The 16,227-nt window shown below is 35.2% G+C and overlaps 2 protein-coding genes and 1 pseudogene across 2 annotated transcripts; 1 reads left to right on the forward strand and 2 right to left on the reverse strand.

Moving 5' to 3' along the window:
• The first annotated feature begins 587 nt into the window (after nt 1-587).
• Nucleotides 588-2,888, forward strand: LOC143548419 (endoglucanase 12-like; annotated as a pseudogene).
• Nucleotides 2,889-4,922: 2,034 nt separating this feature from the next.
• LOC143548399 (serine/arginine-rich splicing factor RSZ22A-like) lies at nt 4,923-6,786 on the reverse strand. Its single transcript, XM_077039582.1, has 5 exons — nt 6,674-6,786; nt 5,861-5,949; nt 5,510-5,750; nt 5,290-5,403; nt 4,923-5,177 (listed from the first exon to the last, which is right to left on the reverse strand). The coding sequence occupies exons 1-5, from the start codon at nt 6,760-6,762 to the stop codon at nt 5,141-5,143; spliced, it is 570 nt and encodes a 189-aa protein (XP_076895697.1). The 5' UTR covers nt 6,763-6,786; the 3' UTR covers nt 4,923-5,140.
• Nucleotides 6,787-11,180: 4,394 nt separating this feature from the next.
• Nucleotides 11,181-15,875, reverse strand: LOC143548400 (protein KAKU4-like). The gene is made up of 9 exons (XM_077039583.1): nt 15,620-15,875; nt 14,574-14,629; nt 14,324-14,394; nt 14,053-14,150; nt 13,831-13,961; nt 13,529-13,714; nt 13,211-13,427; nt 13,037-13,116; nt 11,181-11,650 (listed from the first exon to the last, which is right to left on the reverse strand). Exons 1-9 carry the CDS (start codon nt 15,864-15,866, stop codon nt 11,363-11,365), a joined length of 1,374 nt encoding a protein of 457 aa, XP_076895698.1. The 5' UTR covers nt 15,867-15,875; the 3' UTR covers nt 11,181-11,362.
• Nucleotides 15,876-16,227: the final 352 nt, after the last annotated feature.

Genomic DNA, 16,227 nt, shown 5'->3' on the forward strand with positions numbered 1-16,227 from the left:
GAAGGATTACCTTAATAGAAAACTGATCTCTTGGGTAACTTGCATCTATATATTATTAAAAAATCTAATTAGAAATGTTTTATTTTTTCTAACACTTTTCTTTTCTTTTATTTAGTCCAATGGTATCTTGGTGTGTTATAACGTGTTTCTTAATTACCTAGAAATCAAGGGTTTAAATCCTGTAATGCGTATGAAGTATAACTACGAGCAGAAAGATGGATATCGATGTGACCTGTTATAATAAAGAGTGATGCTTTAAACATGCTTCTTTCATTTAAATCCAGCTTTCATCTCATTATACAACTCATTAAAATTAATAAACAATATGATTAAATAAACAATCTTTAATGCATGTCAACCTTCTAAAAGTCAACTCAACCTCCCAAAGACTATGTCAACCTTCAAAATACAATAGGGCCTGTTAAAGACTATTAAAGTATTAATTAGTATAATAATCCCACTTCTAGCAAACACAAAAAGAATGAATGTGTATAATTCAATTTCGAGCTGTGAAGCTTTCTTCCTTCTTACATATAGTTTAAGGTAAGGCACACAAGACCAATATATATGTTCTTTAGAAAGAGAGAATGTATGCAGCAAATCACTCTGGAGGATCATTGGAAAAGCAAGTGAAAATGATCATGAACATCAAAAGGTATCAGAGCTATACATTTTGGTTATCTATATATAAATATATTATATACATTTGGTTTGCTATCAGTTTTTTAGAGATGATTATTAGTTGGTTCATTATTATTCTTTTATTGTAATCTTGCTATATAAAGAACTCATGTAGTCATGTGTTCAGTATTTTATATTTAGAAAATATTATGCAATATTGATTACCGGGGCAAACAAAAACAAATTTTGTAAGCTCTTTGTGGGGAAAGCAAACAATATTGGTGATACGAGTAGCTGGATGTTACATATATAACAACACAATGATGCCATGCAACTTCGAGAAACGTAAAGCATTGAAATGGACGGTGATTGTGATCTTCATTGCTCTCTGGTGATTGGACTTCTGATCATAATTATAAAATCGTTGCAAAAACATAAGTCACACACACAGCCTCAGGCAGCGGATCAGTACACATCACGGTCTCCGCGACCGGATCAGTACACGGAAGCACTGCATAAGGCTCTATTGTTCTTCAAAGCCCAGAAATGTACATTTCTTTAACCATCTTTTTAACAATTATATCACTTCATGTTTTAAAAAAATATTCTAACATTAAGGGAAATCGATGCAGCCGGGAAGTTACCGAAAGACAATGGGATCGACTGGAGAGGCGATTCAGGGCTTCAAGACGGGGCTGATGCAACCGATGTCAATGGGGGTTTGGTACTATGACGCGGGTGACAATACTAAGTTCCATTTCCCAATGTCATTTGCCATGACCATGTTGAGTTGGAGCGTAATCGAGTATGGGCACAAGTACAAATCCATCAAAGAGTATGATCATGCTCGAGAACTTATCAAATGGGGAACTGATTACTTGCTTCGTACATTCAACTCGTCGGCTTCTATAATCGACCACATCTATGCCCAAGTGGGTGGCTCTCAAAACGGTTCAACCACACCGGATGATCACACGTGTTGGGAAAGACCCGAAGACATGGACTACAAGCGACCCGTACAAGTTATTATGGCGGGTGCTGACCTTGCTGGAGAAATTGGCAGCTGCCTCCATCGTCTTTAAAGACGACGTTGCATACTCTAAGAAGCTTGTCCAAGGTGCCTCTAAAGTATGGGCATTTGCAAGAAATAGTGGAAAGCGTAGCCGATACAGTAGAGGCAACCTTTTCATAGAACGCTACTATAACTCTACAGGGTACTATGATGAGTACATGTGGGGCAGTGCATGGATGTACTGTGCCACTGGTAACTCCAGTTACCTACGGGTTGGCTACAACTACAGGACTATTTAGAAATAGGATAGCTTTGAACGACAGCACTAGTCAACGAGTTCTTAGTTGGGATAACAAGTCGCCTGCTGCCATGCTCTTGTTAACAAGGATTCGCTTGTTCTTGAACCCCGGGTTTCCTTATGAAGAGTTGTTATATAGCTATCACAATGCCACCTCTATTAACATGTGTTCGTACCTTCAACGTTATCAAGTATTTAACTGGACTAAAGGTGCGTGCATATAACACGTTATTCGTTAAAATACAGACCTTAAAACTTAAAGGAGAGTCACTAAACGTGTGATGTCTTTGTAGGTGGGCTAATTGAACTCAACCAAGGTCGACCACAAAATCTACAATATGCCGTTAATACAGTGTTTTTGGCTTCGCTTTTTGTGGATTATTCGAAAGCTGCCAATCTTCCTGGCTGGTATTGTGGCACAACGTATATTCCGTTGAATACGCTCCAAGATTTTGCAACTTCTCAGGTTTATAACTTAAATTTGGATTCATGTTATCTATGCTCTTGGTGGAAACTATTTCAAAAGGCTTATGGTGGCTTATTTTATGTTTGTAGATGGACTACATTTTGGGCAAAAACCCGATGAACATGAGCTATGTGGTAGGACACGGGACCAAATTCCCAGCACACGTACACCATCAAGGCGCATCGATACCGAATAACAACATCAAATACTCATGCAAAGACGGGTTTCAATGGATGTCTTCTGATAAACCTAACCCAAACAACATCACGGGTGCCATGGTCGGAGGTCCAGATCGATTTGATAAGTTTAGAGACGTGCGTTTGGATAAAAGCTATACCGAACCCACATTAGCTGGGAACGCAGGTTTAGTTGCAGCGCTTATGTCGCTCACTGCAACCGCTGGTGATGGTGTTGACAAGAACTCTGTATTTTTGGCGATTCCACCGTTATATCCGACGGCTGCACCACCTCCACCTCCATGGAAACCATGAAAACCTTTGTAATTATTATTAAAACATTAACTGATTCCTTCTTCATTTTGCAAGTTGATATCTTAAATATTTTCATAAATAAATAAGCTTCCAGTTGGCCCTTTTAGGTCCCAAAACCGGAGACGACAACGAACGGCTTTGTTCTTGATAAATGCTCGAGACGGATGCGGTGAAATCAAACGACCGAACGAAAACAAATAAAGATAATATAAACGAACGATCTCGTTGTCGGTTAAAAGATTCATAGTATTAAATGAACCGACCCCACCCAAGGTTAGCTCCCCTTGGGTGGGTGAAAACACCATACAAAAACACACACTAAAAATAAAATACAAAGTCCTATTTATAGCAATATAAAAAAATTCTAAAAGATTTCCCGTTAAACTTAATCGCGTGTCGAAGTTCTCATCTCGTGTCCGGATTTCTCACCCACTTTATTTTCTTGACCATAAATATATAACTGGTTTCATACTTTGATATCGCAAGTCACAACTTTTTGGCCTTACCCTTTTGATCCGCCTTTTTAGTTATCATGCTAAATTTTTATATACATACGCATGTGCTAGATGAGCATGTCCTAATCACGACTTTTTATGTAGTTTAAATATTTAGCTTCTATATCGCGTATAATTAATTGGCTTTCTCAAGGGCAACATCGTATCAATATAGTACTTTTCTATTTTTTAAATATGCAATCTAGTTCACTTAAATATTATTAAATGTGGTTTTAGTCTTATGTTTTTGAACTTGGTGTTACAACCCCAAAATCCAATTTGCACTTAACTTTTGTTAGTCAAAACTTAAATCTAAACCGAACCAAATTTAAACTCAATTTGATTTGATTTCACATGCTAAATGCGATAAAATTTTAATTGAAAATAACTTCAAACGAGAAAATAAAAAACCGAGCAGATGATCTCCCATAACGTATCAACCACCAAATATTGTTCACTCCGATATGGCACCAAAATTATTATGTCATTCAAAGAGGCAACAGGATATCCAAATTGCGACTACGAGCCGAATTAAAATAACGCCTTTATATGATCACATCACAGGCATATGCACCCATATACCATCACATTAACTATCCTATAAGCCCGTATGTATACTTTATACGTCTATATGCATATCAAATCAAATTAGATCAAATAAGTTATATCAAATCTGATCAAACAAGCTGGGTTGATTAGTAAAGCAATGGATGCTTGTATAACCAATCCCAACTCCCAAGCCAAAACATGTAACCAATAGCAATAACATTAAAAAGAACTTCCATCAATTCTTGGCATCATTCCTATAATTGTTTATATATCAACAACTTTACAATTGGCAGGTCCTTTTTGCAAGTCAGAGGTCATGGCTGGTTTGACAGACAGGTTTCAAAACAAGCATACGAATTATAGCAATGCAGAACCAACCTCCACCAGAAGTGCAGGCAGGCTTGGTTGCTGCAAGGTCCAAACACGGACATCAAGTCTTAAAACTTTCAGCAACCCCCACTTTTTGGTATTCTCATAAAATCTAGTAGCTGCCAACTGGTGGCATATAAACCAACCTTTTTTTTTTCATATAAAAGCAAATCAAACTAGCAAGAGGTAGATCAAAATCCCACGAGTATCTAGTGGCCAAAGTGTTGCTCAGATTACTGCAGCAAATGGGCCGGTTGTTACATAACTAGCGAAAACCTACGGCGAGCTCAAAAGCCATATTCATTGTAAGGTCTATATATATCTTTACCGACCAAATAAGAGAATAGTCAGCTAGCAGGAAGTTTTAGAGGACGAGACTGCAAAATGGAAAATGACAATTTAGGTACCTTGTAACATCTTTAAAACAAGCATATCAAAGTACCTGTCATGTCATTCTTGTTTTGATGCCGTTAACAAAAACAACAGGAGCATATTCAAAAAAGGCGAGCCGGGACCCACAATCATTCAAATGATGATCCCAAAGCAGCGCAGACCAGACAAGATGACACAGTGGGAGAAGCGTAGAAGCAGAAAACCAATGAAGAAGCACAACACCTCCACACAAAAACAACCATCATATGACTTTTTAACGTTTTAAGGAAAATAACATTCACCTCACCAGTCTTAAGATTTCTAATAAAAGTAGATAATCAGACATGCAAATAACTAAATAAACTCGGTACTTTAAAAGTTAAGAACCTTCACCAAATTCATTAAAGTTGAAAACAAGTCCGCACAGATAACAAGTTCCAAGATTTTTGAAAAGTTGGTTTCCAATGATCAGCTCCTGCTACGACGCCTGTCCTTGAGCCCATTTCTGAAAAGATTCAACGAGATATTTACTTTGGAAAATGAAAGTAATGTGCACTCAAATTAACGCATTAAATAAAATATAAAAGTAAGACAAAACAAATATTAAAGAACTTCACCCGTTTGCATAGGGAGCCTCAACACGACCACGATAAGGTGGTGACCTGCTATAGTTCTTGCGCTGTGGTGACACGCTACGACGTGGCAGTGATCGGCCACGGGGACTGTAGCTCCTGCTTCCAGTAAATAAGTCATTTTTATATTATCTTTGTGAGAAAAACATTTATTCGAAATGTAACAAAACAGAAGAGAAATTATATGGTGCTTCAGCAATCTCACCTTCGACCATAGCTAGGGCTCCGGCGGTACCTGGCAGCCGGGCTACGGCTACGACGTCTACCGCCGCCGCCACCACGGCACTCACGTGCAAAATGTCCTGGCTCACCACACTCATAGCATTTCAGATCAGAACCACCAGAACGACCACGACCTCCGCCACGACCACCACCGCCGCCGCCGCCGCCTCCTCCTCCTGAACCTCTAGAGTTATGAGACATTTCTACCCTCCAGCCATTCTTACCTGGTTCGAATAATATTAATAATAAATAAGAACCCAAAAAAAGGTTAAACCTGATGCATGTAAAAGATTTAGTATAGAAGAACCAAATAAAAATTATAAAATAATAATACCATCAAGTTCACGGATGGCATCCTGAGCATCACGTTTGTCATCAAAATCAACAAAACCATAGCCAGGAGGTCGCCTTGCAACCCACACACTGCACATAGCATAGACAAAAGGATCTAAGATATCTCTGACAGATAAAAAATAGAAACAATCTCAATAATTGCATAACATAAAGTAATAGACAATTAAACACAACTAGAAGCAAGAAAAAATAGTGAAAAATCGGAACAACAAAGCCATAGGATGCTAGCTAGCATTGACTAAACTAAATGAAACTATAAATATCCTACATGGCTTTCAAAAACTCACAACTTTATAAAAAAATCAACAGAAACTACTAAGCTTTGATACTGAACAAAAAATCCATTAGAGGGAGCAAAAACTACATTAACAAATTATGCCAACTAAGCATGAGAACATGTCATAAAAGATAAGACTCAGAGAACAAAAACAAGGATAAGGGAATTTAGATGTGCTTATAAAAACACATCTAAACATAACCCAAAACAGAACGCTCAAATGTGCCTTTGCAGTGTATAAAAGAAGCCGATGTTTTTATAGAGCCCCCATAAATGTGTAATCAAATGATACTTTTAAATATGCGTCAATACTAAAAACAGTTGAGCATTCCGTCTTACAAAACTACACACGTAGCAGGAAAAAAACTTCAACTTTCCCTTCAAAATAACATAGCCTAAGCAGTTAACACTGATATTTGAGATATGGGTTAATATCCAGACCAACCAAGGATGGCAGTTTACATCAAACGAAAATACATCTCCCAGTCATAAGAACAATCCATAATCATCGATTACCTTTTGATGACACCAAAGGTGCGGAACTCATCCTCGATGTCCCGCTCGTTAACCCTCGGATCCAAATTACCGACATACACACGCGCCATCTTCAGCAGTTACCTGTCAATAATATCCAACATAATTAGAAAAACAAAGCATACTTAGCCATCAACGGGATAACATATCTAAACTATATAGCAGTCAACGTCTTATAGATCTAAAAAAACATATAATCAGCAAAGTCTACAACAATTAATGTTAATCGAAGCCAGAAGCAGAAGAAAGCCAACGGTTAACTCATATAAAGCTCAACTTTTATGATAACAAAGTTATGCGAATAGGCAACGAAGTAATTGAAACCTAATTGACGAACGATAATGAACTTAGACGACGACTTTGAGAGAGAACAAAATTAAAACCACACTTAAAAGCAGAAGCAAGAGGCAGAGATAACCAGAAGAATAAACAAACCCTAGAATGGAGAAGGAGGCTGTGAATAATAATAACAGATGTGTTTTGCTTCCGTTAAGTTGCATCAGATTGATATTTAACACGGCATACACGTGTCGGGGTTTAAGTTTAATTTTACCTTTTTTTTTCTAGTTTTAATCTATGATTAGGTACGGTACCGGTTCGGTTTGTTAGGATATTGGTATGATAAAAGGGAGAAAAAGTTAAAATACGGGAGGCAAAACTAAAATGTGTGAGAAGGATTTGTGGTTACGCACAAAAAAACTCTTGAAAGAAAATTCAAAAATAATAGTAAAAAAATCATAACTTAAAATATAAATAAAAACGAAAAAAATTTAAAAAATTAAAATGTTTCCCCCGTCTTTCGGTTTAAAAAAGAGCCTGAAAAAAGATACAACGTTGAGAAAAAATTCACGATGACAAATATAAACCAAAAACACAATGATAGATTAAAAAAAGACACAATTATCAGAAAATATAAAATACAAAGCAAATTATAACACAATTTGGCAAATTGGATTTTAATCATCCTAACTAAATGTTATTGGCTGATAATAATTCAAACTTAGTTTATTCCCACCAGTGGTCTCAAATTTTAAAAGGTTGGCTCTCAATGGCCCTCCGTTAAAAAAAACCTAACGGCGTTAAGTTTTTTCCGAATTTCAAAATGATTTTTTAGGGATTTTTATCAGGAGTACGATATGAGTCGGTAGATGTAAAACTTAGCTAGAAAAGATACTCCAAACGGCTTGATTAGTGCTTCAAATCGGGTGTTTGAATTTTAAATTAACAAAAATTAAGCCGTTTGGAGTACCATTTCGAGCTAAATTTACATTAATCGACTCGTATCTTCCGTCCGATCAAAAGCCCAAAAAAATCAGTTTGAAATTTGGAAAAAACTTAATGCCGTTAGGATCTTCTTAACGAGTGACCATTGAGAGCCAATTTTTTTTAAAATTTGGGACAAATAGCGGGAATAACTAAGTTGGAATTATTATCGACCAAGATAGTTGGGATTATTAAAATCCAATTTGTCACAAAATTTTGAGTAATATAGCACAATAACAAGTAAAAAAACATAATGTCAAGAAAAAAAAGACACAATTAATAATTAAAAAAAACGCAATGATAAATAAAAAGACACGGTGATCTTTTTCCTCAACATTGTTTTTTTAGAATGAGAAAGACGAGAGAAACATTCTTGTTTTTTTAATTTTTTTAATTTTGAGTCATGATTTTTTTAATTATTTTTAAGGGTTTTTTATGACGTATCTGATTTGTTATTTATTTATTTTTATTAACTTGACCCTGATAAAGGTACTAAAAACAGAAATTAAAAAATATATATAAATAGTATACCCAAAAAGATACTGTAGCGTATCCGATTCATTATTTATTTATTTTTTTTATTAATTTAGTTGAATTATATTTAATCTATGCGGAAAGGTTTGCTGATTAATTTAACTACATATTTTGAAAAGCTTAAAAGTGTAAGGATATAGATGAAGAAGTTTGTAAAACAGCAGTTAAAAAACACTAATCAGTCGCTCAATCAAACAACAAATCCCTTTTTGTTTTATGAAATGTTTTAAATGAATTTATCTATGAAACTGTCTCAATAATCTAAACTGTTAATCAAGTGTGAAGTGCAAAAAGAATGTAGCCAACGAGATTAATTAATCACAATAATTCATAAATCTATGCTATAGGCACGCATATCAAACCAAATTTAAGTAGCGAATTATATTACACATCCTTTGTGGTTCAAGATCTCTCAAGTCTTAACTAGGTTCTTATATATCAACATCTTGCAGTTATGAGTTATGACCCATACACATTAGTTTAAAGAAAATCCTAACTTGTTTCCCACACGTCGTCTTGCAATTTTACAAACTTCATATATCCCATATCCGGCCTTTAGGATCAGCCAAGGTTTATCATTATGAGTTTAAGCTTTTGAGCATGTTATTAATGTTATTATTACTATTATTTTTGGAATATAATAGAAGTTATAATTATAGTCGGAAAGTGAAAGATTTTAAAAATCACAAATGGTTCTCAAAATTAAAGTGTTAAATGTAGTTTATAGTTTAAATTAAAAACAAGATTAAGTATAAAATTTAAAACATTCACTTTTTAATTTGAAATTATTAAGACTATTATTTTGTATAAATCATTAAATTATAAGAAACAATGGAATGCCATATTAAAATTTTAAAACAAATATTGTAAAAGGATATCATTATGAAACATTTCTTTTTGTTAAAATTAAATATTATGGGGAAAAAACATGTTAGAATGTTGGTGTTTTGATGTGATAAAGGGATAAGCTATGGAAGGTTTAAAATGATTTATTTTAATAAAATAATTAAGAATTAAAGATGAAAAGATAGGGGTGCCACTTGGCAAAATATTAGACTAATTAAGTGATATGTGGTTGAACCATCATTTTTGTTTATTATAACAGTAGATACTACTCTAAAATAACATTTGTTATTGTTTTTCTTTAATTTCTAATAAGTAATAAAGACGAGATTATGTTAAATTAATCATGTTAATACATATAGCCACGGTATATTATACAAATTATTATTATTATATCTAATAAGCAAAGCAATGAAGATTAACGTAATACGTTTTTATTTATATATCTATGTTGATAAGTATTTTGCAAGTCATTACATTCAAGTGAAATAATATATTCAAATGCACCAACTAATGATTTCACCTTATTCCATCTTAGAGTTTCCTTCTTCCCATAAGCCACAACCTCCTCTGATCTTCCTCCTTCTTCTTTTGGTACCTCTTTTACTTCCTCAGGCTCCGGCTCTTCGTCATGCACTCCTGGCTCCTTTGATCTATCTTGTTCCACATCTTTTGTTTCAGCCTCTGCCCCTTGTTCACAATCCACTTCTTGATCAACTTCTAAATGAGGATGTTGGTCATTGGAATCGTCAGTGGTACTCGTTTGTTTAGTAGCGGTATTTTCAATGCTAACATGTTCATTAGATGATGTTAAACTATCTTCACTACATGTATTTGGTTCGGCCATATTTTGATCTTCTCTTAAACATATTGGGGCATCGGCGACGTCTTGAGACTCCACTTCACATTTTAAGATATTTTCATCCTCGCGATCCATTAGTTTCTTGTCATCTTCTTCATGAGTTGCAATCGTTGTTGGCTGCCTCGTTTGCTTCTTACCATGAAAGATTTCCCTCACAATATCAGGCTTTCTGAGATCCTTAGTTTTGGTCAAACCGGTTGTGTTCGTGTACGAATTTGTAACCTTTTTTTCATTAAACTTTGATTTAAGAGACATAACTCTAGATTGTGGTATAAGCTTGTTACTGTCAACAGAAGGATGCTTTACATGACTTCTAGCATACATGCTTGAACTCACCGTATGCTTATCATAAATAGGAATTTTTCTGGTTTCCGTGGAGGCCACGGCATGTTTTCGAGGAAACGGAGACCGCCCTCGTTTCCCCATCACGCTAACATCGCTTCCTTTTGTCAACATTGATCAAATGTAAACAAATCACCGGCTATTAAGGGACCTGCAATATTCAAACAAAACATGATCATTTTCATGTTCAAATCCAATTACACGCATGGAAAAAAGATAGAAATAGATTACGGGTCACGCTAACAATCATTACCGTGGTAGAAGAACGATGATCGACGTTGCGCTATTGGAAGAGGCTCACAGAGGTGACGAGAAACGAAGCTTGTTGCCAAGGTTCTATATATAGGTTGACATGAACGAAATTCGATGGTTGACAAAATTGGCATGATTTGCGGGGAACATGAACACCATCCAATATTCAGTTTCGAATTTCTGTCTCTAAAACAATCCTAAATACATGGAATTCTGGACCATCCAAAATTGCTTTCTGTTTACATCTTTATACATAGAATAATGTTTACAAAGCACGCCGAGTGTTTGTGAAAATGATTAGTGAAGCCATAACGTGATTAACATAGAAAATAAGGTACAGGAAAAACAATCACAAAGTATATGATCATGAATTACAGATGGTTAGTCAAGCAGTAGATTAGTCTGAATACAAGGACGTAATAATACATACTACCTGCTCTAAAGCCTAGAAATAAACGCAAACTTGGTCTCAATCATCGGTCTTTTTTTTAAACAAGCTAGTAAATAATGTTACAATGACATGGCAGGCAGCATGTAATAAAGCTAAGTTACCAGACTACCCTCGTGTGACCCTGTCATTTACCTCTTCCTTTGGCTCTCCGGGTGCTTCTACTAGCTCTGGTCACTGCTTGGTTCTCAGTTATTTCTTCTTTCTTCTTTGTAGTCTGACTTTGGTCATTGGTATTATTAAAGCTATCCTGAGAATTACTAACAGTGGGTATGTCGGGCGATTCGGTCATGAAAAAACAATTGTTGTCTGCTTGAGCTATATCCTTAGCCGAACTATTGTTTTCATGGCCAAGATTTCTGTCATCAGGTTGTGTGGTGTCTTGGTCCTTCTCCAGCCCGTTTTGATTAATACCCTTAGCATACCAACCAAAAGTTTAAACTGGTGAGGAGGTAAGCAGTAAGATAAGTAGAGGTGGCAAGTGATGTAAGTGAGCCGAGCTTAGGCCTAGAAATATGCTTTTTAATGAACGAGCACAAGCTCGAAATTCACTTGTCAAGCTCGAGTTGACTCGTGAGCTTAAACACGCCTATTATTTATATAGTTTTCATTAATATATTTACATAAAAGTTCTTATTATCCATAGTATATTGTGTTAAAAATAACTAAATAATATATATTATGTTATATTGTTATATATACAAATAATTATAAACGCATATAAATAAAGTAATAAAATCATTATTATATAATAAATGAGCCAATCTTTAGAAATATAGCTTGAAACGAGCTGAGCTCAAGCTCTTGTAAGTTAAACCAGCCGAGTGAAATTTGAAAAACTGCCCACCAGCGAAGCTTGAGCTTCAGAAATATAGCTTGAAACAAGCCAAGTTAGAGCTTTTGTAAGTTAAACCAGCTGAGCTCGAGCTTGACTAGTTTAGACCCCTAAAGGTGACAACACGGGTTAGGGTTAGACAACAGGTTAACTTCACATTTTGGTTCAGAATGGGTTGACCAGAAAGAGGACAAACACCTGTCTTTTTTTCTTTATGAAAAACTATTGTCAAATCTGATCAATTTAAGAACGAATCAGTCTGATCAATTTAAGAATGAATCAGTAAAATATTTATGCAATGTATTTCACCTCTGGTGACCGTAAACCCGTTTGACATGTTTCTTTCTTTAAGCTATTTTATTCTATTTTACTCAGTAGGATCACTAGATATAAAACATAACTTGACCTATTCATATGTAAAAAATAGGTCAAGATGCAAGTTTCCTTCCACGCTGGTTCGACTGCCCTAACGTTCTAACTTTTTTAATAAGAAACTACTGTGTTAAACATGGTTAGAAACTCATATTATATCAACTGACTCTAGACCCATTTTCTTACTTCTGTTTGACCATGTGGCATGTTTCCTTTTACAATCTTATTTATTAAACCCATTAGAGATAAAAACATAATACCACCGATATATACTTAAAATGGGTTTAGACTGCCACCTAGTATAGCCAAAACTACGCTTAGTATTATACCAATATTCCCTCCCTTTCCTATGAGAATTGCAACACTTGACTATACATACTGATAAAAAAAAATGGTTGTCAATTAGCTTTTAGTCTCTAAAGTCCATCTTGCCAAAATAAAAGAAACCACTTTGAAACTCATTTTCAACTTAAATAGAATCTTGTGGACCAAGATCGGTATCAACAAACTTTATATGAGGGCATTGCAGGATACGAATGTAAGGCTTACTATACAGGGAAAATTATATTAGCATACTTTGTTGCCATTGCATACCTTATATTGCTCCAGATCTGGCATTGCAGGATGCGAATGTAAGGCTTCAGGGGCTAGATTTTTTTGAGAAGTCATCATATCTGACACGGTGAATTTATTACTTTAATATTTATGAATTTCAGAAACTGAAAATATTTCAATACAACTAATATTTCACACATTTTCACATACAACCTGAGAGGATTGGATCACTCCCTTCAGCAGCCAGGCTCACAACTTCGTCCACTGATTTAAACGGCTCATTTCTTCCTGCAGCAATTATTGATGTTTCATTTGCTGATAGTGCAAGTTTCAAGGATCGCTGGCTGTTTAGCAGATCTTCAGTTGCTTTGGTGCGCACCCGCCTAAGTTCTTCTTGAATGTTCCATGATCTAGCAGAAAGATAATCCTTCTGTATCATTAGCATGTCCACAAATCAGAAATAACGAAAGATAGATCTTGCTATTAAAGAGCATTTTAGCTATTTGACTATTAGTATTGGTGAGTGGTGACCTTTGCTGATGAAAAAGAAAGACCACCAGTAGATGAAAATGGTGTTTTTTCCTTAAACAAATCTGCAGCTAATGGTGATGGAGTTGTTAGTAATTTATCATTATTTATAGGAGATGCCCAAGGAGGACGCGATTTCATATTTGATTTTGCCACATCAACGGGAGATCCTGCTTCCTTTTCAGTAGCCTGAATGAAAAAAATCAGAAAACAAATGTTATTCATGTTTCATAAAATAAACTCAACTGAGATGAACAATCAAACAATTAAAGGAATATGATCGTATCAAAAGTTAAATATCTAACCTGTGGTGTCATAACAGACTTAAGAGCAAAGATTCCATTATCCAAGTCTGATCTTAAACCAGATCTAACTTTGTTCTCTGCAACCCACTTTTTTGCTTCCAAAATAGCTTGGTTATGTGTATCAGAAGTCTCTGTTTAACATTAAAAAAACATCATTAGTCCATATTAACGTAAGTTTAGCACAGAAAAACATAGTCACGTGTTCTTCGATGTTGGATATACCATTGTTAGTGCTGCCATGTATCATACTTGGTCCTGCATCATTAGAATTATCCACAACTCGTGAGTTGATAATCTCTATGAGTCTATCACACTCTTCCCTGTTAGAAATTTTGGAAAAAAAAAACATTGGGAGCAAAAAGTTAATCGTCAAATAAATTGAGAAAACAAACAGTGTACTAGCCAGTTTTTCACTAATGCACAAATCAAGATAAATTGATTAAAGTAGGATACTAGTAGATAGTAATAACAGAATAATTTAATCAAAAGATACCTTGTAAAATGTTCAAACAAAAGTAGCTGCTCGATATAGTGCAAAAGCTCACTCTTCTGATACGGCTTTTGCTGCAGTAAAATATATATAATCAAACTTAAGTGGAAAACTAATCACTGGATCTACCATTTACAGAAGAGTGTATGCAACTATTTATTTTAAACTATTAGGTTCATAAAAAGTTAGTTTGTGGCCAAAAGTCAACACTGCATACGAAACAAAAACTGAGAATAAAGAAATGAGAATCTACCTCACTCAACTCCAATACACCATCCAAAGGATTTTCTTCATCTCCAGACTCATCATCTGTCAAGCATAGCAAAAAAATATGAAATTAATGAATGAATTACCAAAGTGTTCAAATCAAACTTTCTGAATCATAGAAACAGTATTATTCCACTTCCAGTTACTTCAGATTTCTTGTTTACAGTATAACTATCCATTTTTATAGGCCCTATGTTGTCAAAAGCCCTTCGGGTGCACACCTAGGCCCAAGCGATGCGAGGCACATAAAAAGCACATTGTTATCATTTAGGGCCCCTGGCAACCTTCATGCAAAATTCCGGTCAGGGCCTGGTGAGATCCTGGCCAAATCTCGAAAACTCAAGTAAAATTTTGCAAATTCGGGGAAACTAGGTCTGCAACATCCAAAAATGGCCTGGAACCAGCCTAAACTAGCCCTAAATAAACCTAAAACATGTCTAAAACTACCAAAAAATCGTATGTTTATGCTATGTGCCTTGCTTATCTCGGGCTCTCTCTTTCTAAGCGCCTTTGCACCTTGTGGCTTTGACAACTATGTAGTATGTATAGGCCTAAATCATTCCAAATACATATACAACGGTTATTTGAAATTTAAATAAAAATCATCCTCCACCACCAATCCCATATCTACTAATAAATAAATGAACATCAACTATGTAAATTATGATTCTATAATAAAAAAAAGGTTTCAAATACTGGATGAAGAGACACTAATTCTACTTAATTTAACTTTAAACTGAATCTTCACCAATAACTGTACTCTAAACTCATGCAACAAGCCCTAGGGCAACTGAGTGATGACAATTGAACTAAATCACAATACAGAAACCCTAAAATAATTATAAGATTATTAACTACCTGACTCAAATATCACTTTCATCAAATTAATATTAATCCTACTTAATTTAACTATAAATAAACCTTCACCAATGGATATATTCAAAATCCTTGTAACAAACCCTAGGGCAACTGAGTAATAAACAATTGAAGTAAATCACAATACAGAAGCCCTAAAAGAAGACAATTAACAACCTGAGTCAACATCACTGTCTGAAGAACGAGCGGACCAAGTCTTAGGGTTCCAAATGGAGGATATGATTTTGGAAGCACCGCCTGCGACAAATTTAGCCGGCGAAACAAGTCCGGTAAGCCAACTAGGGCTTTCTTCTGGTAGTTGTTGAGGCTGAGACGGAGTAGGACGGTCGTAAGGTGTGTTCCGTGCAGCAATTCGCTTCTGTTTGAGTATTTTACCGCCGGATCTGCCGGAATCGGAAGCCATGCTTGCTAGATTGATGATATCTCTCTCGAACGATCGATGTGCGTTTTACAAAGGGGGAAAGTGAAATTAATTGAAGTCTCTTATAAATATTATATATTTGTTTTGAAGTTATAATTTCATATATATTGTTTTAAAGAGAAATTAATTGATATATCTCCAGAACTAGAGAGTGAAGAAAGTCGTCGTCTAAAAAAATAGTAGAGCTACAAAAAAGTGGAAGAAACATATGGGATTTTGCCAGTGCTATGCTAATTAATGAGATCGAGGTTATGGTTGAAAACTAATTGGAAATTGGGATATAAGAACTCTTCTATAAGAGTTTTACTATCGTACGTGTGTTGATAAACTTAGAGGATAAATT

The sequence above is a fragment of the Bidens hawaiensis genome, unplaced genomic scaffold (genome assembly GCF_021521415.1).
Source record: "Bidens hawaiensis isolate Kalapana, Puna unplaced genomic scaffold, B.hawaiensis_p1.1 tig00015117_1, whole genome shotgun sequence".
Lineage (NCBI taxonomy): Eukaryota > Viridiplantae > Streptophyta > Magnoliopsida > Asterales > Asteraceae > Bidens > Bidens hawaiensis.